A 23,682-nucleotide genomic window follows, 5' to 3' on the forward strand; every position below is an offset into this window, starting at 1 on the left:
CGCTCACGACATGAAATAACTCAAGACTCTTCAAGACTTAGAGAGCAAATTCATCGCCACTGGAGATTTCAACGTAAAGCATACCCACTGGGGTTCAGGGTTAGTCTCCCCTAAAAGTAAAGAACTGTATGAGGCAGCCTTAAGGAGCAAACTTGACCACATATCAGCAGGTCAGCCTACTTACTGGCCGATTGATATCAACCAAATTCCGGACCTAACCGACTTTGGGCTCCCGAAAGCAACCGCTTTAGTCGTTTTTGAGAAAAGTTCATGTGACGGACATAGACTGACAGACGGACAAACAGACAGAAAAAACAGAGAGTATAGGTACATCATAACCACTCAATATTTACTTAGTAGTACAATCAGTATACGGTCTTCCTGCCTGTCTCCTCACACGCATGGAATAGGATAATTTCGTATTGGTTCTCTGAGAGATGTTTTGCTTTTGGCAATGAGGGCAAAAGAAGAAAGGGAGAAGTCAAAAGGTGCTAACCTAAAATCTTTCTATTTTATTTCTAGTATCATCCTATAGCTCAAAAAACCTCCCACCAGCTTCAAAAATTATTCTGCTTGGCCTCGCATCATCGGCCGTTTGCCTACCTAAATTCATTTTATTCAATTTGTTTTGCTTATTTCGTGAACACCTCAAGTATTAAGCTTCTCTTTATTACCATTTCTATTCTAAATGGCTTAGAACTGGTTTTTATCTATCCGAAGATCCCTAATGATGTCATAGCTGTGTACGTGTTTGGTTAATTTTCTTCAATGATTCCATTCACTTTTCCAGCGGCAAATCTGCCAGGCGGTTATGGTATTTACCCGCGATAATAACACCAAGTGCCCTATAATCAACCTGTTGGCATTGCATCGGCTCCAATCTACACCTGCAGTTAATTCGAGCTTCTCTTCTACTGACTCCAATGGCCGCTTTAGCTAGGCAGTTAACCAGCCAAGGAATTCTTCGCATCTAGGCTAGTTATGTCTTCTGATACACCTCTTCTATGTTAAACTGAAGAAAGAAGACATCCATGGCCGTGTAATGGTGCCCTTAAAAGTGACGTATCCTCACGTCTTCGATACCGACGACCAATCATCATTTGACAACGGGTATTGTTCATAAAACCTTACCAATAAAACTAACTACCAGAAAATTTCTGTGTCACCCACCTACTCTCACACTCTATAAATTAACCTTTCATTGGTTTAAGAGTTTTCTAAAAAAAATGTGAGAGGTGTAAGAAACAAGTCTTTGCGCTTGAATCCATTTACCTAGTCTATCCAACATTGTTTTATCTGCATTTCGGAGACCTCGCTGGCTAAGATTTTGAATTCGGAGCTCCTCGTAGGCTACTTTGTCCTTCGCCGTGCACCTCTTGCCAATAAATTATTCCATTCTCCTCTTCCCTTACGGACACTTCAATTTTACTAAAACTCACTTAAACTACACTCTTGATTTTGCCTGTGTGTTGCATTTCGCAATCTTTGGAAGATCATCCCTAATGGCAGTCATATTTCCGTTGGGAGTGAGTTTCTTCCTCTCCTGCTATTCCAAAATCATTTAGACGCTGGTTAACCGCTCAACCGGGAGTTCTGCGTTTGAGGTATAAAATGTTTTTGGTATTTTTTGTATTCGGAACTGTTCTTTTTGCACGTAGCTCGCGATAAGCACAAAAGAGACGGTTTCAAGCTACGTTTTGTCAGTTATACTGTGATTTTCAACAAACTTAGTAGTATCGTGTTTTATAACATAGCATATACAACTACAGTCTCCGAAAGCGCCCTCCCCCTCTTTACAACTAATTTCGAAATTGAGAGCGACTTGATAAGAACTTATCGATACCTTTGCCGCACATTCTGAGAAGAGTGCCTGTGATAGAGCCACAGCCAATGAATTAATTTGAATAAACTTTTATATTACACGAAACCTTCCAAATAAAAAGACTTTGTGAAAAATCGGTCCACTACTAAAAACCTATTAGGCTTTTTCAACTTGTACAAATATCTAAACTCTCGAAAGTGCACGATATTTCCACCGATATATCTAAGACTTAACTTTATCCGGTCAAAACTCGCCACATGCCTTGTTTTTTACTGAGTTCTCTCTCAAATTTGACTCCCTCCTTAATACACAGCAGCTCCTTAAAAACAGTGTGTGTTGAATTTTTGGAGACGGATTCTTTGCGTAGATCAGGTATTCCCAAGCTCTATGCCTCTCCAGCAACTCCGAAAATTCTATCTTCATTCTAAATCAATGATATGATTGCCTCACTCCTGCAACTACTATCAATTATGTATTGATGGGCAGTTGCGGCTGTCAGATTGCACGTCAGAGGGTGCTAGACCGATTTAAATCATATCTATGAGTGAAATATAAAGTACAAAAGGTTTACCGAAACTATGACTCCTCAATGAGACGTAATTGAAATTGTGAACACCGCTTTAGAGCGGGAACTTTCTATCGAACGCGTTCGGTTGCGACAGTATGTCGAAAGTGTTGAGAATGTAACGTACGCGAGGAACCAGCGTAGTTTGTTCAGATCACTCAACCAATCCCTGCAGAACATGCAGACAGTACAGTTTCTTGTTGACGGAAGCGAACGAATATTGGGATGGACTTTGGGGGCCCTGCATGCCGAGTGAATTATCATTGAAGGCACCTGCCATACTATTACTATTTGCATGAATTTTAGGCATTTTACCGCAGAGGAAGATTGACAAGTCGTAACCAGCTCGAAGAACTGCAGAATTTCTGGTATAAAAAGTTTGCCAGTAAACACATTCTATTCACACACACAAATCAGGTCATTATTCGATTACCAAAGGACACGGTGCAGGACCCCCAGGACACAAGACTGATTACTTACTTAACAAACCGCTAAAAATTCATAACGGCCATTATTAGTGGAAGGATCATTGCGCACCTCGACACTGACTACATTCCGTTCGAAGAGTAAAAGTGCTGCCAGGTTATATCAAAGGGTTGCAAGAGCAATTCATTATCGACTCGGTGGTTTAAGGACAACTAGAGGCCAGAGAAATTTGTTTGGTTGGTATATCGATTGCACACAGGCTTTTGAGAGCATCCCGCATACCTGACTAATTGATGCCCTCCAGCTGTATCGCATCGATCCCAAATTAATAAATTTTTTGGCGACAGTCATGGACGGATGGCATACCACCTTATCAGTGCATCCATCTGAGGATACTAATACTTCAGAGCCCATACGCATATAGCGGGGCATTTTCCGAGGGAATTCGTTGAGTCCTGTTTCGTTCTGTATGGCACTGAATCCCTTTTCATAGCTACTGGCTACGCATGCCAAACTAGACCGAGGCAGACTTCCGTTTCGCAATTCAGCGAGCGAACGCATGCTCGAGTTGGTGATTTAGAAGATTTAGAAAAGACACTGAATGTGTTTGCTATACCTTCACTGGCATATCTATTCAGAATAATGCCTTGAACAAAAACCGAACTAGAAAATAGAGAAATAGGACTACTATGGCCAAATTCTGTTATGGAGCGATTGAACCCATCCCTTAATATAGGAGATAGGAACGTTTGACGTTGCAGCATTACATCTTCGGCCGGTCAACTAGCTCCGCGCTTATTTTACAGCAAGAATCAGGCGAGTCCCTTGCATGTCGCTGTTTTTAAGGCAATTTACAGGTTGACTCCACTTAATTTAATCGATCTTTTAGTCATTTGAGAGCTGATTCCTCACATTCCAAACAAAGCAGAATTTAGCTTTGGCCCGACTTGAGCTTAAAATATTGGCAGTTTTAAATTGGGTATAATTTGCACCCTTGTCGCGTTTGCGGCTGCATAAAAGTAACCACTTTTGCTCGCGCTGCTCCCAGGGCAGAGTCGAGGCAGTGTCGGTGGGGCTTGTGCCCGGATACACCATCAGGCTACAGTTTCTAACAGAACTGATAACCAGAAAAAGACGTTTCTTCAGTTCATCTTGATTATCGAAAAGTAACAATCTGGAAATGATCGGGCAGCAGAACCTTTCAGTATCTAGCCGACAAAATCCACTTTCCAGAGACTTGAGCTAAAGCCTCAAACAAAACACAAACGGAGGTCAGGGCAAGGAAATGTTAACCTGTGAGGCTTCTTTGCGAAGTTCACACTTCAACCTGAAAACAATACTAAATACACTCGCAAGAATGACTCCCACTTTCGTGGGATGGGGAAAAGGAAGCTAACGAACACTTATTTCAAGCGCACGCAATGCCTAGCGGAGAACATTAGTATGTTATGAAGCCGATGTCTCTCTATCCCAAACATTGAAGCGAATTTGGGAGCCAGAAAAGTCTATAATCCATTGGTTCACTAATTTTGAACCAAACAAATGTTAAGCCCCGAATTTAAAGAATAATCGTGCCCCACGTTGGGCGCCATTTGTGAAAAACTGGTCTAGACTAACTTGGACTGTCGTTTGATCATCACCGAGTCCATTAAGTTATTACACATCACCTGCATACAGCAGTGCGTGTGGGTGCTGAACATTAGATGTCCCACATAACAGTGACATCGACATAAATAAAGGAGAATGGCGGATGATGAATATCGGCATTGATACGAAGACGTTTTGATGCACCTGCCACACTTTGTTCTTCAAATGAAGGCAGAGTAATTTAACTCACGAGTTGGTCTGCCACTAGATGTTGCAGTGCATACCAGATGAGTTTGTGTGGTGGACGGTCAAACACCTTCTGTAGATCCAGGAAGTAAATATATATATACAGAGAGAGCGATGCTTTGTTTATGAGTAAATTCCCCTTGGGTAATTTGAACGAAGTCGGGAATGCGCTCAACAATCTTAATAGTGCAGATCCCTGTAAATAATTGAATGCCACTTTCTTTGAAAACAAAACAGAAACGGTTTTAAATGGCATTAAGAGTATTCATCCTATCATTTGCTCATTGTACACACAGCACAATAACTGGTCTCAAAATTTATTTTTGTTTAAAAGCTTCGTGAAAGTACATTGAACGCCCACTTACTCGGCACCATGAATCAAGCATGTCTAGACTTCATTGGTATTATAATTCTACAATACTTCAACGAAGTAGAATGACAAATACATTCGGAATCAATCAAATTATTAACAGTTCAAATGAATGCCTGGTGAATACCAGGAATACATATCCTCGCGTGCTCCGCGATTACTCCCGCCGTCACGAAATGGCACCCACTCTTAAGGCCCCCACTCAGTCATGCATAAACCATAAATATTTCAAACGTTATTTTGTATCTTATGTTCCATAACATTATGTAGAGCGAAAATTAGTCTGTCAAATGCCATTCTTAATAGCCAGCTGGAAACGTCGTCTTATTGCCTTAAGGAAAATAATTCGTGCCGTTTTTATACGCGTAAACATCCATATATGGGCACATCCACCCCATTCATCCCCTTTGTCGGAGAAAGTGCCGGCGCTTACATTCGAAAGCCGGATAAGCTCCCAAGGACGTCTAAGATTGTTCACATCAGAGATCGTCCATGCTTGACAATCACAACCGACATTAAGCACACAGAACACTACACCATTCACCCCCCCTTAACACATTACGAATATGTCATCATATTATAAACATTCTCTTGTATATTTTATGTTTTTCTATATTTTTCTTGTGCTTTCAGCGGCGGTAGTTATCACGTTCTTTGTGTGCTGGGCGCCTTTCCATGCGCAGCGGCTTATGTACTTATACGCCCGGGATTGGGTGCATTTTCAGGATGTCAACACTTGGCTGTTCTCTGTCGCCGGATGGTTTTATTACGTCTCCTGGTACGTTACCTTTATCGCCATAACTTTATCATTTCCATGGGATTTTAGAGTCGTTTGTTACTGAGTGTTACCAATTCGCGTTTGGAACTCCGACCATGAAGTGGCAACTCCCATTCCGTTCCAAATGATACGTTGACAAAAAACTCCTTAATATCCGCAAAACTAGCCAACACGAGAGTCATTTGCGATGGTCAGTGTAAATTACCTTGCGAAGGAACGTTATGCATGAATTTCATAAGTGCCACCGCCAGTCTGCACAAGATAAGCTTTTTTCCAGACCAGTTTTTTGTTAAATTTGTAAAAAGCAATTGTACTTTTTTCGTGTTTTCATATCTGGAAAGAAGCAGTTTGAACGCTGTGACCTAATTATTTCTTTAGCATTCGAACCACGATGATGCTACTGAGAACAATGGCTGCCATCACGGGATGACAAAAATATATACAATTTTGTGGTGATTTCAAGTATAATGTCAGGCACTCAACAGCGAGACCCTTTTGTTGGTAACCCAGAACCACTACATTTAACGCCGCATTGTCATCACTTTGTGCTGTTATGATTTTAAAAGCATTTTCACTTGGATTTTTCGCGTTATACCCGGTGGAAAGTCCCATAAAAAATGGTTGGCACGTTTCCGCTTCCATCCTCATAACGGTGGAGTGCCCAAGACTAGGGCATCGTTTTTTATTCATACTTTCGACACTTATGAGACTTTCATTACATGCTATCTTTTCTTGCTTTCTTACTTTACATGGCTTTCTCCATCCCTCGCCAATGGTTTTATCTACATGCTATGCGCTACAGTACGATAAATCCAATCCTTTACAATGTGATGTCACGTAGATACAGGGTCGCTTTCAAGGAAACTCTTTGCGGACGGAAGAAGGGCTATTACCAAAATAACGGATTCGCGAGGGAGCAGTCGAGCTTCCGCGAAACAACTGTTGCTTCTACTGGTTACGATGGTGCACATTTGGTAAGTCACGAAGGCATCCTTGCTGCAGGATATGCATTAATGGGAAAACTATAGTATGATAAATATATCCCAGCAAATGATCCTTGTTTTTCATTTATATTCGAAAACTTTCGGTTACTCACAATTTTCAGGAGAGATTATTGACGAGTAATCTAATTTATATTCAAATTTTCCCGGGATAATAATTGCAAACTCCTTTTCTATTTTCAAAGGTTCGTGTGCGATCTGTTCGAAACTCCCACTATAAAGATCGGGACTCCGTGAAATCGAACCTTCTTTGGCGAAGTAATACCATAGGGAGCAAACCAAATTTAAAGGTAAGCATTTGAATTTTAATCTGCCGAAGTTAGCGACATATTTCCGACCAGTAACTCAATAAAAAGGAATTAAATTAATTAATCAATAATAAATCTGACTGTATGCGCTGCTGGTTTGAGAGCATAAAAAGTAATCGAGGGACGTTAAATTTTACGGACGAGGGGCCAATTAACAGGACCACCTCTGGAAAGAAAGTAGTCATCACATCGATTTTGCAATAAATCGATGTTAACCGCGCTGTATAGCAAATTGAGCCATCTTGTTGAAACCAATTGTCGGCGGCATGGCTTGATTGAGCTCGCCATTCACCGTAAGGGCAGCTCCTTCTTCATTACGAAAAAAATAGGGACCGATGATGCCGCCAGCGTGTAAACCGCACAACAGTCAATTTTAATGGATGTTATGGTGATTCGTCAACAAGAATGGTCTTCGCTTTCAAATGAGCCTAATGAACAGAAATGCAAAAATGAGGGTCATTTAGCTTCTATTCTTGCACGAGTTGTAGGGCAGCCACGTGACCCAATATCCTTATATGAAATGTTCCACGTGGTCGAAGGATAAATGCCAACAAGTTGAGAACAACGATAAATCAATATTCTGTTAGAAACGCACATATCTTTGTCTTGTTGATGGTTTTGAATCGACAAGATAAAATTAGTCCGAAAACGATCATTATGTTGACCGTATTTCCCCAATTTGGAAGCGTTGTTTTGGCATCATCCTGGATCACTATGATAACTTACCAAAACTTACTGAATAGAAATGCCAACACAGTTTGACCTTCGCAGCTGTCAAACTATAATTACCGATTTCGAAAATTCTAATGTAACTAAAACAAATCGAGATACCGGAAGCTGGGCGCTTCGAGTATTGAGATTTTGTTTTCATCTTATGTGCGAAACTCTGTGTGCACGATATTCCACTCGTAGATATTAGGTTGTTGCAAATGAAATAGCCATTTTGGTACTAAAATTTGAAACGACTGTAAAGTTTACAAAAATTTATTTATTTATTCAAAATAGGCGCCAGTCGATTCAAAACACTTCTCCCAGCGAGATTCAAGAGCATGTATGCCAGTTTCGTAGAAGTCCAACTGTCGGGTGTTGATAAATTCGTCGAAGGCAATTTGACAGCCTCTTCGTTCCTAAATTGTTTTTCCGCCAAAAAATGATCCAAATGCCTAGAAAAGTGGTAGTCGGTTAGCGAAAGGTCCGGTGAATGTGGTCGATGAGGCAAAGTCTCATTCTGCAATTCGTTCAACTTTTGAACCATTGTTCTGGATACATGAGGAGGTGCATTGTCGTGAAGGAGCATCACACCATCTCTATTGACCAATCTCGGTGCTTGAATACTCAATTTTTGGTGCATTTCCCCGAGTTGGGTACAGTATTTCTGTGCATTTATCGTTCCTCCAGGTGCCAAAAAAGAATAGTGGATAACTCCAGCTGTAGACCACCAAACAGTCACCATTACCTTCTTCGGATGGAAGCTCGGTTTCGGTATACGCTTCAATGGCTCATCAGCATCTAGCCATTGGGCTGATCGGCGACGATTGTCGTATAATATCCACTTTTCATCACATGTCACTATTCTGTACAAAAAGGGATCGCTTCTGTTGCGGGTGAGTAAAGAATTGCAAATTTCCATTCGAAGCGCCATGTTTTGCTCCTTAAGGGCATGCGGAACACATTTGTCGAGCTTTTTCATCTTTCCTAGTTCCTAGCAGACGCAGCTCGTCGTTATCAATCGATGGTGCTGGATGTTCACGTGGCTCACGGTTTGGAGGTTTGAACCGCCTCACCGGAATTTTTCGAACTACCGCCGTGTGGTTCGTTCGCTTACCGTATCAGCTCCAAATGCGCTGTTAATGTTCCTGGTCGCCTCCGCTGCTTTATAACCGAATTTAAACTCATACAGAAAAAAATATACGTTCTTGGCTCTTTTCCATCCTTTTTTCGTTTTTATTCACTCTTATCCCAACGATGGTCAAAACTGAAATCACTCTTTGATTAAATGAAGGAGTCTTTATACTTCATTATCCGACACCAAAAGCGTTTGATATAGCAAAATCGCAGCTAACTTCGTTTGATTGCCAAATCGGCCATTTCATGTGCAACAACCTAATAGCTAAGAATACAAAATATTCCGTCATATTTTGCCAAGCTTTAATATACACATACAGTCAACCAATTAAAAAGTTGGGCACTTACTACAATATAATTTGAAGTCTCTCAAGTCAGTTTATATTTTCAGATAACCTTTTGGAGAATAAAACAATTCATTTGCATGTGCATTTTCTACCGTTATTATTATTTAATTAGTTGTATTTTAAGCAGAAAAATAGCGATAAACCAAAAATATGAGGGTTTTCCGCAGACAAAAAAAAAATCGGACATTTCAAATTTAACACAAAGAGAACAAATTTATGATAATAATTGAGTAGATTAATATTTTACCCGGTAACCATTAATTTTTAATATTGCGAGAGGTCTTCTTTTCATTGATCCTACAAGTTTTTCGGTCACTTCTGCAGAAATAGACCTCCAGATATCCATTATGTGATTCTTCAAATTCTTTTTGAATTTTCCCTCTCTTTTGCGTGGCTTCTTTCGTGTGACTACAAGTGTTCTATCAGATTTAACTCCGGGCTGCGAGTTGACTGGGCATTGACATTATAGAGGACCCATCCCTAACGACCCTGGTTGTGTGTTTTGGATCATTCTAATGATCACATAGTACCCCACATGATAATGCTGCCACCGCCGTGTTTAACTGTTGGCTCAATATTATGAATTTCCACGGCACACCAATGTCAAATTTAGACTCGGCCTAAAAAATAACGGTTTTTCAAAGTTATTCTGTCTTACTAACAACTTCAACTTGTTTTTTCAATATTTCTTTGGGAAAGCGATGGTTTGTCCTTTGGAACATAGGCCCTTAATCCCTCTCTGTGAAGAAAATTGCGAACGGTTTTAGGAAGATCTGTTACTATAACTTTGTGCTAAAATTTTTTGCAAAAGATACTGCAGTTGTCTTGAAGTTGTTTCTTATGTTTCGCAAAATTTGCCGTTGTCTTTACTCCGAATAGATTTTCACAATTCCACCACCAACTGTTTTGCGAAAAACGGAGCCACTTTCTTTAAAGTATTTTATTGCGTGATGAACAGTAAACGTTGGCTTCTTTTTGTTTTTGGGCTTGAAAGTGTACTGCAGAAACTGTCCAACTGCACTTCCCCTCTACTATTCTGTGTCAAGTGCTCTTGAGGCGACGCATTCGTTCGTCATCTTAGGAGAGTAGTTTCCACTGCGAGGACGTAACCAGCAATAGAATTATCACACCTCCTAAATGATTCGTAATGAATCTATTCACTGCCATTTCCGCTTTCCGATCACATTGCCCACGGGTGATAGGCCTGCGCGCTGGCCAAATTCTTTGTTTGAAATATATCAGCGTATCCCGATGATACCTGACAGTGGTAGTCACCTTGTGCTACTCCTTTACAGCAATTCAGAAAATTCATCAGCATGCAACGCTCTCAACTTCTAGTGCTGTTAATGCATTAGGCATAATACAGTTCCATGCCACAATCCACGGAAATAACGCTTCCAAGATATACAATTGCATTGACGCCTTCGATACTCTGTCGATTAATTCAGGTAGAGAGAGTATGATGGCCCATCACACTGAGAACCTTGCTGGTGGTTAGCTCCAGTCCAACTCTGCTTGCTTCTCTTTCCAAATCCAAAGCTATTTGGCTAGGATCAGTGTATCTGAGGTGTTTGAGCAAAGGTATCATAGCCCACCGAACTCGTCCGCGTCTTCCGAACAAAGCAGCATGACCAATGCCAACGATTACAAGAAGAAATTATATCGGTGACAATTTGTAACCTTCTAGACACTGTTGACGTCATATTCTTCTAAAATTTTACCTCGATGCAACCCGTGACCGCCATAATACAATATAATTCAGTAATTATAGCTACTAGTTTTTCCGGAATGCCCTTTCTGCGTAAAGCACTCCAAATACCTTCCCTGTTTACACTGTTGAAAGCCCTATTATCCCTATATTATTGGCGTGGTCAATTCTGGACGATCTGGAACAGAAACCAGCCTGCTCCCTATTTACCAAGCTTTCGAGGTGTTGTTTGATGCATTCCAAGATTATTTTCGGTTTGTGATGGGACGGAGCACACAGATACCCTCCAATTGTCACGCTCCAAACACAAGCCCATTACCATTCCCTTGGGAAGATTTAGATTTCCCAAGATTTCCCTACCAGTGGAAATAGTAAAGGTGCAGTACTAAATAACGCAGCGGGGAGACCGGCTTTACTTCGTTTGAGTGATGGCCGAAATTATTTCTTTTCTGCTTCTGTCCGTATTCACATATTACGATGACTAATCGTTTCATCCACAAAAGGCAAAAATTTCCCAGATGTGATACCGTTAAGAACCCTGATTGGATGGTCTTTCCACTTGTGCAGCTAGATAACGTATATACCGTAAACGCAGTCTTCAACTCTGTGAAAAGTGCCGGACGCAAGCGAACGTAAGCGACAATAAGAGGGTAATCCCTTCCGTGGTCGATGTCACCGTCCCTCTTGTTGCGGACATACAGAAAACAACTCCCAAATCTACTATTGATCGTGAAGTGGTCAATCTAATTGCTCGTTCGGGGTCGGTCAATTTGAACTCAACTGATCTTATGACAAGCTCTAGCTTCGAAAAATATTTCAATATGGCAATGGCGGATAGATATCTACAAACCTTCCATCATTATGGTTACGGTCACCAAGATCATGTTCCACCATTGCATATCCGAAGAAGGTGTTACCAAAGTCCACCCATCATGATGCCACATGTCACCTTGAAGAAGCTTCACCTGAACTACGCGAAATTTCTGATAGAAAGCATCCTGCTCCACTATATTGGAAATCTTCGTTAGCGCATAACACTGTACAATAGTGATGGTCCTTAACCTGAACCAGAGTCGCAGGTCGAATTACAGCAACCGTTAGAAATAGCCTGACACCGGATCTGCGTCTGTTGACACTTGACTTTCCAGAGTACAAAAGCATACTGCCGCCAGAGGGAAGGGGTGCTCCCCATAGTTCCACTATTTTATTTCGCTTAGGCCTAGAATTCACATTGTTGGAATTAATGTTCAGCTTGGACAAATCCGGCACTCTGGGGATTCTCGCTACCGTTTTTCGGGAGCACATGAGGTCAGTCCCTATCCGAGGCGTTGTCGATGTTTCGGTAGCAGTAAAGTGTCGAAAATTGCAGATGGCAATTCTATCCCCATTAGTCACCTTTTATGACAAATAGCGATTGCTTCTATTGCGTTTTAGGCCCCAACTTACAAAGCATATCTCTAGACTATTCTTTACTTTTGGTAATTACGATACAGCATGTCTTCTCACACATAAACTTGCCTTAGGAGATTCAAGACGAAATCGTCGAGCATCATCACAACCAGCAGCAGATCTAGGTTACGCTCTGGTCACCAGACCAGACCAGTCACCAGTGCGGTTCCGCCTAATAACGGTTATTTACCCCCGACTGCAAACTGGGTAGGGTCATGATTCGCATAAGACCGTGGGTTGGCGAAGATATTTCTTGATTTGCCAGCCTATGTTCGCAGCGTTTTGATAATATTCGAATAGGGTGAGCCGCTTAGCTAGTGAGCGATAAGTTAGCTCACATAGACCGCTTAACAGAGTTGGTCCCACTCCTAGTGTAACAGTGAACGCTAGATTCAAATGACTGCTTTGTATTGTATGCGTAAAATTGGCAAATTGGTTAATTGAAAGGACAGTTTAATCTACATATAATCGTCTATACACGCAGTACAATCATCCTTTGTTTACAGCCAGTACAAGTCATTAGGTGATTGGCTTTCTATTAAAAAAGTATTAGATTCCTTCAATTTCAAATATCTTAAGAAATTACTTTCCTTTGTACACCTGGATTCACTTCCAGAATCACTAATTATTAACTTGAGACTCCCGGGAAAATTGTAATTGTTCCCAACAGAAAATTATCCCGAGGATGAGGTAACTTATGAACTTTGTTCCGATAAACTTTCCGAACCTAATCAGATGAAAACTTGTTACCATCAACTTACTTCCATTTGTTGAAGGAATGACCCGACTGACAGCTATTGACTGGAACGAAATTACTTCCAGACATATTGATGCCCATCAATAAGCCAAGAAACTTGAGAGATTTCAGGTGAAATGAGAGTACACAAAAAATTGGCTATTTCCCATCAGGATAATAAATTTGAGCCAAACACTAAAGTGAGTCGAATAAAGTGCCATTGAATGCTCATTTATCCTGCAATCCATCTTTAGGCTTCGCTCCTCGTTTCTCCTTACGCGGATAAGCCAGTGCGTCGGTAGGAAATTATTGCGTTTTACAGCCAGGATATAATCCCTTTTCGTTTTTTAATGCTACCAGGATATGGTCGTGTATAATAATCCTAGCATTTATGCTTATCATAATTAATGCAGTGATGCTTTTATTGGTTTCTGCCCGACCGCCTGGATTTCAGAACAAATCTGATGGTACGAGTAGATAAATGCTTTACGACCTCTTTCGTTGCTGTTTATTTTCTAGCATTTCCTCTCGGTTCTTTGCTTTAGATAAAATAAAGCCATCCAGTGCCGTTTGTACATAAATTTTCATTTTAATGCGGAACGCTTGGCAAACCCGCAGTGAACTGGACTGAAAAAGAAAGGAAAATTCATACTTAGTTCACTAAGCTCTCCATAACTGGAAAAAGATGAATTGTAGGCAGCTGTCTGGGTTTGTCGTTCATTTGCAATTCACAGCGTTTTGCAATATAATTTCACTGTCTCAGCCGATTTTAATGAAAATTATCGATGATTTATTATGAGTTTCTCATCTTTTGGATGCGCTTGACGCGCTCTCCTTTCATCCGTAACCATTCCCGCGAAAATAATTTGTCATTTTCTTTATTTTCCTCCTGGAGGCAATAAACTGTGTCAACTCGACTGAGGATAATGAACCTTTCTATTGAACAATATTCAGGAACCAGCGATTGAGAATGAGAATTCAAATTAAATTCTAATTGTGTCCTCCGTCTCCTTTGTCAACGAGGATTATATGAAAAGCGGCTTTCACGGATTCCGGTAGTACGGGTTGCTCATTTATGAGTAATAATAATTTTATGGAATTTTATTCAAAGAACATAATGAGAGAAAAAGTATTCAAAAGTATTATGGACTCTATTGGGGGGGGGGGGGGGTATAGAAGGAACTCTTCACAAGAGAAACATACATTGATACGAAATATTATAGACTATGCCCACAGATTATATAAGATTATAGTGGAGCTAGAGTGCCAATAGCATAGCAGGTCTAATGAGACATTGGTAGGGGTTGATTTCCCCTGGGCTCGAAGCTTTTTCATAGGCCGGGGATAGAAATATCGATGAAATAAAGAGATAACTTGGGGGCAGCTTAGCGATCGCACCAGTTAAAAAGTCTGCAAACCTTTTACAGAATAATTTTAATTTTGTCAGAATGAGGAATGTGAACGAGCGCGTTGTCAACAACACTCTTCGCGCCAACCTGCCATGTCTCTTCTGTACGACTACCTCACATGCCTGACCCAGTAAATTAGCATAGTACTGGCCGTTTATTGCAGTCCCTTTAGGCAAGTGGTCAATTAGTAAAATTACATCCCTCACCCAGAAAGTGGTAGCCATAATCTTCGACCCCGACTTTTCCACTTTGAATTTCATTGATGGTCTTTCTCCATTTTTATCCAATGCATCGACTGTGGTTTAGGCTCCGGATTATATTGATGAATCCAAGTTTCATCAACCGTCATAATACGGTTGCAAATTTCATCCAAATTACTCTGACACAACTCCAAAAAGTCTTTACAACTCTACAATTTCCCTTGCTTATCGAGCAGTGTGAGCATTCGCGGTACCCAACTTGCACTATCTTTTCTCAGGTGTAAATTTTCATGTAAAGTCTCTGCAGCTCGTGCTTTGCTAAAATGCGGTTCTTCCACTTTTTGCCACAATTGAATTCTTCGAACGGCCAGCACTAATTTTTCGACATTTTTAACATTTTCTTCGGTCACTATGTCTCTGGGCCACCCGGGCGGGGGTGGTCTTCAAAGGACTCTTTCTTTTGTAGAAATAGCCGAGCTACTATAAGAGAACGGATGATATTTCTTCCAAAATTTGTTTCGACGTATGCCCTCCTTGACAAGTAATTTGTTTACTGGGCCATGCTTCAAATTGCAAGAATTCCGAGTTTCCCGATGACATCGTCTCTGTGCGTGTACCTTAGGCCGCGGACTTATCAACCGCCCCTCGCAATAAATTTTGGAAATTTAGTGGAAATAAAGTGCATAGTTTAAAGAAAAGTGTGTTTTCTAGAATTGATTATTTAATCGATTTCTGTGGTGATTTCGAAAAAACAATTCCATCCCGGAGGGACGAGGAATCCATCGGCGCCGTATAGCTTTTGTCGCTTATGCCAGCCTCTACGCTCCCCTCCCCTCACCAAGTTTCATATTAACTCGGTTTGACTGAAAAAATTCGTAGGTCGCATTCGATTTTCAGCTTTAATGACTGTACTATTAACGGCATCTCTAATCATATGCCCAGCGTGATTTATTGAAATTTATGGCAGCCGTAGAGGGAAAATTAAGTGAAAATTAAATGGTGGTAAAGTTAATCTAATTCTTTTATTCGCTATACCCTTTCCTCTCCTCCATTCTCGATGAGTTTCCCAGCAGCTTTATTGTTCATCGTTGAGCATAAGTGTACGAAATGGGCGGTAAACATTCATTTTACCTGTGCCTAGGTCTTAAGAGAAGTTTCAACAAATCTGCCTACGCTGACCTTTCTAATGTCTAGGGTGCATACCATACACGCAGAGACCTACCAAAAATTCCGTCGAATGGAAAAGCGATTTCACAGACGGAAGAAGCATGCCTGGGAGAACCAACAAGTCTGTGAACTAGAAAAGTACAAGGAACAACCACACCAGACGCGGAAGTTTTACCAACAATTCATCAGGATGAAGCCTTGTACACTTCGATGCCCATCCTGCCAAGACAAAGAGGAAAATCTGATTTCCGACAGAATGGGCATATTAAAGCGATGGGTTGAGTATTTTGATGAACTGTCCGAAAAACAAAATATCGAGATCGAGATCTTGGGCTGCACATTAATGAAGGCTGGACGAAGTACATCGCCAAAAACCAACGAACCAACAATATCAAATCTCTCTGGTTAAGGGAGAATAATAAAAATAGGAGATTACAACTTTAGGACGGTTGATAATTTCTCCTATCTCGGGTCAAAAAATCACAACCGACAACAGCTGTGACGATAAAATCCGCGCACGGTTGTTCGCTGCCAACAGACAGTATTTCAACTTACAAAAACTGTTTCGCTCCAAACGTCTGTAATGTACAAACTGTACTTAACAGTAGAAACGCAAGAATCCACTCTTCTTTGTCTGAAATTCGTAAATGACGCACGCACCGCCTCACGCTACATGCCTCTGTTTCCAACCAAATATTTGCCATCATCTAACATCCCTCTCCCGACCTTTCAGCTTCCAGCCGACAAGGCCCGTATTCTGGATACTTAAAAGACGGTCCCTTGCAAAGCCGAATGCCCGAAAACACCATACAAAACGCACGTCAAGGCAAGACACTTTACAGGGCCTGGACACATCTCCAGCAATACTTAAAAGGCTTCCCTAGTGAAGTCCCTTAAAAGAAAACGCAACACACTCACCAGAATGACTCTACTTTCGTGGTATATTATAAGGAATGGATAGGAAAACTGGTCTGTCTGTCCGTCTGTCTGTCTGTCTGTCTGTCCGTCACACGCATTTTTCTCGGAGTCGGTTATAGCGATTGGCACCAAATTTGGTAGAAAGGTGGGAACTGTGAACGCTCACGCATATAGTGAGTTACATCCTTTTACGTCCAATTTAAGGGGAGGTCCCCATACATGCAAAGAGAGGGTGTACATTTTTTTTTATCAAATATAGTCATGTGGGGTATTAAATTAAAGGTCTCGATTAGTACTTTTCGAAACCGGTCTTAGTGTTGGCATTTGTTGAAAAGGTGGGGAGTGCGGGGGGTTGAAAGTGGTCATTTTTTTAATGAACCCATTCTCAGAAACTACCCAACCGAAAAATTTGAAAAAAATCAGGGGGCCCTCACTATATGGTGCCTAGGCTCCGAAATACCCTCCATACCGATACCTGTTCAAATAAAGTTAATAATAGTACATTACTATAATTTTTAGTAATTGACAGGAAAACCCCCCTTAAGTTCACCCTAGAGTCTGCAACAATATAGGCTACAGCATAGAGCATGATCCTGCCAAATTTGGTGCAAATCGCACTATTACTAACAAAGTAATACTAGGTCAAAGCTGTCGTTCTCTGCAAATTCGAAACTATGAATGTCAATATCACTTGAAAGTGGCTATTTTCACATAATATACGCATATTTTACGTGCTACATTCTAATGGGACAAATGCACACCCAAATCTCTTTATAAAAGAAATACACAAAACCTTTCATACCTGAAGCGTCTAGCGTCCGGTTTCCCGACTTGTTTTTAGTTTCTTTTTCAGATTTTACCAGGCGTGTGTTTATTTGGTTAGGCTCGCGCAAGTCCCACTGCGCACCGGTATAGACACGTGAATTTTGCAAAATTCACATGCGAGAGATCGAAGCACCCAAAGGACTCAAACCCACCCCCCCCTACATTCCATCCCATTCCCGAGCTTCGCTAATACAGAGGTATGCCAGCGCGTGTTGACAGAGCGCTTGGATGGAGCTTAAGTATTAGCGGGTAGACCTTAACGGAATACTTACCCAATTTCTTTTAGGTTTTGGAATAGCTTTGCCATTTTGGTCACCTCCGGTCACTCATGATGATTGTTTGACCATCGTAATCCGCCTTATTCCATTACAAGTCACACCATACGATCAAAGTTCTTATTAGACAAAACTAGGATCTTGCGAGTCCTTAAATATTCGTCGGAGACTTGGGTTCTTAGCAAAAAAAATTGCGAGCTCTGGGCCGCGTTCGAGACAACAATCCTCCGAACGATTTTTGCCCCCCTCTTCCACATGAAAATAGACAATCCCGTAGCCTACATAATAGTGAAATTTATGAGCGGCACCACGTCCATCAGGTTGTGGATAAAATCTGGCTCAGTAGATTGCGGTAGACGGGCCACTTAATTTGTATGGATAAGGATGATGCAGCCCGGAAAATTAATAAAGGCAATATCTATGGTAGAAAAAGAGGATGCGGTAGACCATGCTTCAGATGAAGCCATTGCGTAGACCAGAACTCCAGGCAGCTTTTAGGAATATCGAATTGGCGGACTTCAGCGCAAAACCGGGATGTCTAGGGTTCCTTACTAAGACAGGCCTGTGTGTTGACTCCCTTGGATTATTTTCCCTAGGGTTATATAAAGTTGCATGCCTGGACGAACTGGCCAGAAATCATATTCAGCTGTTAATGCCATAAAATTATCTATGAAATAAAGACAATTTTATGTACACTCAAAACGATTTTCGGCATTTGATGCATTTAAAGTTTTCCGCCTCCAAAAAAAGACACCTCTGTCTCTGGATCAGATACCATTGTCAAACTTTCCCATACTTTGCTTTGTTGCCTGCAATGTGCTCATGATCCAGAATTACATATCCATCACATAGATTGCAATTCAGCTCTCCACTTACTCAGATTGAAATAAGTTAGTGCTATTTAATCCAAAATATTCGTGCTTAGGCAATGAAAGTGACTATTTGCTATACATGCAGAAATCGTCATCAAAAGTGAAAATTATTGGAAATTTGAACAATCACATTCATGTCCACGTTAATTTATAAAACGAATGCAATCCAGTCGGTAATTTAGAAATGGCACGTGACAGTATTTTATCTTCTGCTTAATTACGATTTCCAGTAAAATGATGATAAATGCAGCAGAGCAATTAATTCCATCATATTTTTCCGTTTCCTGTTAAATTTTCCATTCCAATCAGTTGGTTCCCGCTAAATCCCTTATCATGTTATGTTGAATTTTATGAGAATTCTGATTTCTAAAAGAATAACTTCTACGATTTGCTTGATTGGTGTGCTTGGATATGATGAATTCCATCCATCATATCCACGGACTAATATCTACACTGTTCATTGCGATCGCCCTGTCTAGTTGGGAGACACCCCGGGGATACAGCATAATCATTAAAGTCTCATTTATTGGGTAACTCTCAGTTCAACCGTTAAATAATGAAGTCACTGGGGTTTCCGACTTCGGAAAACAGTTTCAATTAAGAATTTTTATGAGTTCTTGGGATTTTCTCTTTTATATAAAATTGGACGGTTTATTAATTTTTTCTGTATTTTTGATTGTTTCATCATTCATCGTCATGCTGTTTGGTATATGATTTGATTTCAAATAATAAAATTTTATAAGGTTTTGTGTAGAACGGCCGCAGTATGTATGATGGACAAACCCAAACAAACGTCCATAAAATTCTTGGAGGCATATCGTTATCTGTAAATATATTCATTACCGACCCGATAAAATTCTTTAATTGTATTAATATCAACAGGAAAGCTACTCCATGTTCAGAGAGATCGGAATGTCCACTTGCCTACAGAAAATCTGTGAGCTTCTCAATTCCTTCCGCTGATCTTAAAGGGGTCATCCCGTGTGAAGGCCGTTTTTTTGGGCTTTTTTAGAATTTTTTTTATGAAGAACTGGATAAAAATACAAATATGAATTTTTTACCATAGATTAGTAATATCTTGAGCGTGCATAGTAATTTTTTCAACCCGATCGCATGGTTCATTACTGAAATTCAAAGCAATTTATACACCCACCTCGGAAAAAAAGTGTTTTTCTGTTGCCACGCTAGAGGGCACTGCGATCATCTTAAAGAAAAAAGTAAACGGCATTTTAACATACAAACTTAACTACAGTCCGCAAACTAGGATTAAAAAATATTAAAAGGTAAATTTTTCGCAGCGCTTTAAACTTTTTTTTGAGAATTTTCGTGTTTTTTCATGGCTTCTTCAATGAATAAAAAAAATTACTTAATGAATCGCAATTATCCTAGTTTACGGACCGTACAAATATGTTCTGAATAAGTCGTGAAAATTTCAAAGAATTTCGTTGGATAGATTTTGGGCTATGGTGGCAGCCGATTTTCAAAATGCAGTTTCGAGAAAAACGCATTTAAAAAGTAGAATGCGATTTTTAGCCATAAAACCTTAACTGACCATTAGTCTGCTATACCTAGTCCATAAACCTTAGGTGTCTTCAAGAATCACATGTATAGCCTTGGCTTCAATTCTTGTCCTTTTAGCAAAGTCATTCGAACATCATTCGGACCGAAAAATACGAACTTTATTACGACGATCGACATAAATCTGGCATGTGACGTGTTTAACACTATAATTTCGGAACGACTCCCAATATCAAAAAATGACTTTGCCCATATATTCTACACTATATCTAGACACAATTGATGCCAAAAAGTTCGATTCTGCGAATCCGACACACGGGATGACCCCCTTAAGCCCACATCCCCTGTTGGCAAAATTATTGTCAATCAGAGAAGAATCATTAAAGCTATTCAAGAGCTGAACTTCAACACCGGACTCGGTTTCAGCGTAACCCCAACTTTCTTTGCGATGCACTGTGTTGACCTATTGCTAACTTCTCTGAATATGGTGTTGGAAGTGTTCTCCATATGAACACTGACATGGGTTTCGAAAGGGCAAGTTGACTACTAGCTACTACCTTCCTGATTCCAGTTTCTGACGTCTCAGCTAAAGTGGAGAAGAAATGTCAAGTTGATGCGGTCTACAAAGACTTCAGAAGAACTTTTGTTATCATGCATTTTCAATAGGCAACTTTGGGATATCTGCATCACTTATTAATTGACTCCAGTCGCACTATCTAAATCGAACTCACTTTATTCAATACCGAGGTCTAGTATCTAAAACTATAGTCATTTTTCCTTCTTTCTCTTCTTCTTAGTACATATTAGTATATATATATATAAAACGAATCCGCAATCTTCCATACAAATTGCGTAGGCCAAATAAGGTATGGCCTTCAATTAACAATGTGAATTCTATTTTATGTCTTCAATTGACTCAAAACGGGCTCCACGGAGTAGTAATTTCAGTTTGGGAAAGAGGAAAACGTTGCATGGAGCTAGATCAGGTGAATACGAGGGTGGTCGATGTAACTATTATAATTGAGTTTTTATCTTTGTATTCGTTCACAATCGTTACTCTGTGAGAAGGCGCATTTTCGTCTTGCAAAATCCACGAATTATCCTTCCACAAATTTGGTCTCTTGCGTCGGACATTTTTAGACATACATGTAATTATGTATTTGGCTTGAACGGTTTCGATCGCTGGGCAGAGGCGATCTTATCAGACGTTACCCTCGATCGATACCGTCAAAGCCAAATACATAATTTTTTTAAAGAACTGGGCGCTCGCCCACGAAATGAGTAGTCAGTGCATTTAACAGAAGGAGTAAATTGCTTCTCGAACAAGTGCAGTCCGTCATTAAGTGGATGGCGGGCTTAGGACAACTCATTTCCAAACAAAATTTTCATACAAGTAATATTCCATATTCACTGTTTGTCCTTCCAGAGGAAGTTCTGGGTGCACCACACCCCGTCGGGAAACCGAAAGCTCGACGCTTCAGGTATGAAAGGTTTTGTTTGCTTCTTCTGTGAGTATATTTGAGTCTGGAATTATCCCATTTGTACGTAGCCCTTTATGTACATGCATTTAGCATGTCAGACTACTCACTTCAGTGTGATATTGATATTTAGTTGCAGTGAATTTACACCGTAAAGTCAAATTTGAGCTACTGTAACTCTGTTAGTAATAGTACGATTTTGATCAAACTTGGGGTTAACATGCCTTATATAATATTATATTCTATACTATTATAGTACAAACTTTTATAACTATAAGATAAACTTAATGGGGATTTCTACTCAATTTCCCCCCAAAAAATAGTAATGTACTATTATTAACTTAATTTGAGCAGAGATCGATATGGAGAGTATTTTGTGGCCTGGACATCATATAGAGGTAGCTTCATGATTTTTTTCTGATTTTTTGGTTGGGTAGTTTCTGAGAATGGGTCCGTTAAGGAAATTATCATTTTCCACCCCTCCCACTCCGCGCCTTTCTAACGAATGTCAGAACAAAGACCGGTTTCAAGAAATACTAATCGAAACGTTTCCCCGATGCTCCTTTTGCAAAAAATTGAGCTCTTTCAAAACCAATCCTGCAGCGGCGCGCTTCATACCCAAAACGCAGATTAAAATTCCACGAACAGTCATTTTATCAATGCCGAACCTCTAACAGTAAACTGACAATTTTCAAGCACTAATTTCTTTATTTTGTCGATGGTAGAGGTAGGTAGAGGTTGAAGGCCGTCGGGAACGAGAAAAATCTTCCACAAATTAAAGCCCCTTTTTGATCGATTGGCACTACTCGTATGTTTGCATTTCGACATAGACGAGTCACCGAAGGCCTTGTTTAACATTTTCAAAGAATCACCACAAGAAATTTCGTTCGTTCGGATACTTTTTATACAGAATATTATCGGACGTATCTCATCGATTCTAGGCTAATTACTTGAAATTGTGCTATATTATCTGAACTTACTGTGATGACCATTTTTTTCAATCCAAACTCCAATTCATAGAGGTGTCGAAAAATCAACGAGTGCCAAATAATAAACTTTTCCCGTAAGAACACGGTTAGAATTTACTACCTTACAAATGTCGAACTGAATTAAGTTGACTATATCAAAGACCTCGGCATAGTTTTGGAGGTCAAGAAAATTAACTAGGCGGACCCTCAACAATGTCCAAGGCCAGATGAAATCAATGGGGTCGCTCTCCAGACTTTTCATCGTTGACAACGATTTAGAAGATAAACGGATGTGTCCTGTTCAAAAACCTTGAGTACCAAGGGGATTTGCATCGTAGATTGCTTGTTGGAAACCAAGTGACTGAATCATCATATTGCCCTCCACATTACTTCCTAGTAGACTCAGGTTGTCTCGAAAGGAACCTTAATGACGCCAATAGAAATAATCTTCCATCCACCTCAATTTAAACAACCTGGATTTACGCCGTGTAAAACAGTACAACGTTTTCTAATCCTCATCTCATGCAATGTCACCCACACTCCGGAAATTAAAAACCTTAGTAAGGAATACCTATCGCAATAATATGAAGCGATTCCCGTTAATGCCAGTTCCAGCTTCGGTTGAAAAGGGGGCGAGCATTCAGTATAATCTGAATTTGATACTAAGAACTCTAGCCGCTCAGGCTATATGGGGGAAACCTGAACGCGGATAAATAGTTGACGTTTTGATATAAATTTTATCGCATTTATCAACCCATTCTTTTCGTTATTAAGTTGGAGTCAAGAACCCACGCACAGCATTTCCCACATTTAGTAGATATAATTTATTGTTGTAGGCTGGCAAGGCAAAGCTTTATCACTGTG

General features: G+C 40.2%; 1 protein-coding gene across 1 annotated transcript in view; it reads left to right on the forward strand.

Annotated features, from left to right (window-relative positions):
- LOC119649842 (neuropeptides capa receptor) overlaps positions 1-23,682 on the forward strand; it is a 131,295-nt gene that overhangs the window by 75,396 nt on the left and 32,217 nt on the right. Inside the window, exons 7-9 of the mRNA XM_038052186.1 lie at positions 5,650-5,794; positions 6,597-6,768; positions 6,981-7,085. Coding sequence (XP_037908114.1) covers positions 5,650-5,794; positions 6,597-6,768; positions 6,981-7,085 — 422 coding nt within the window. The remainder of the gene's footprint in view (positions 1-5,649; positions 5,795-6,596; positions 6,769-6,980; positions 7,086-23,682) is intronic.

Source organism: Hermetia illucens, chromosome 2 (genome assembly GCF_905115235.1).
Source record: "Hermetia illucens chromosome 2, iHerIll2.2.curated.20191125, whole genome shotgun sequence".
NCBI classification, from domain to species: Eukaryota; Metazoa; Arthropoda; class Insecta; order Diptera; family Stratiomyidae; genus Hermetia; species Hermetia illucens.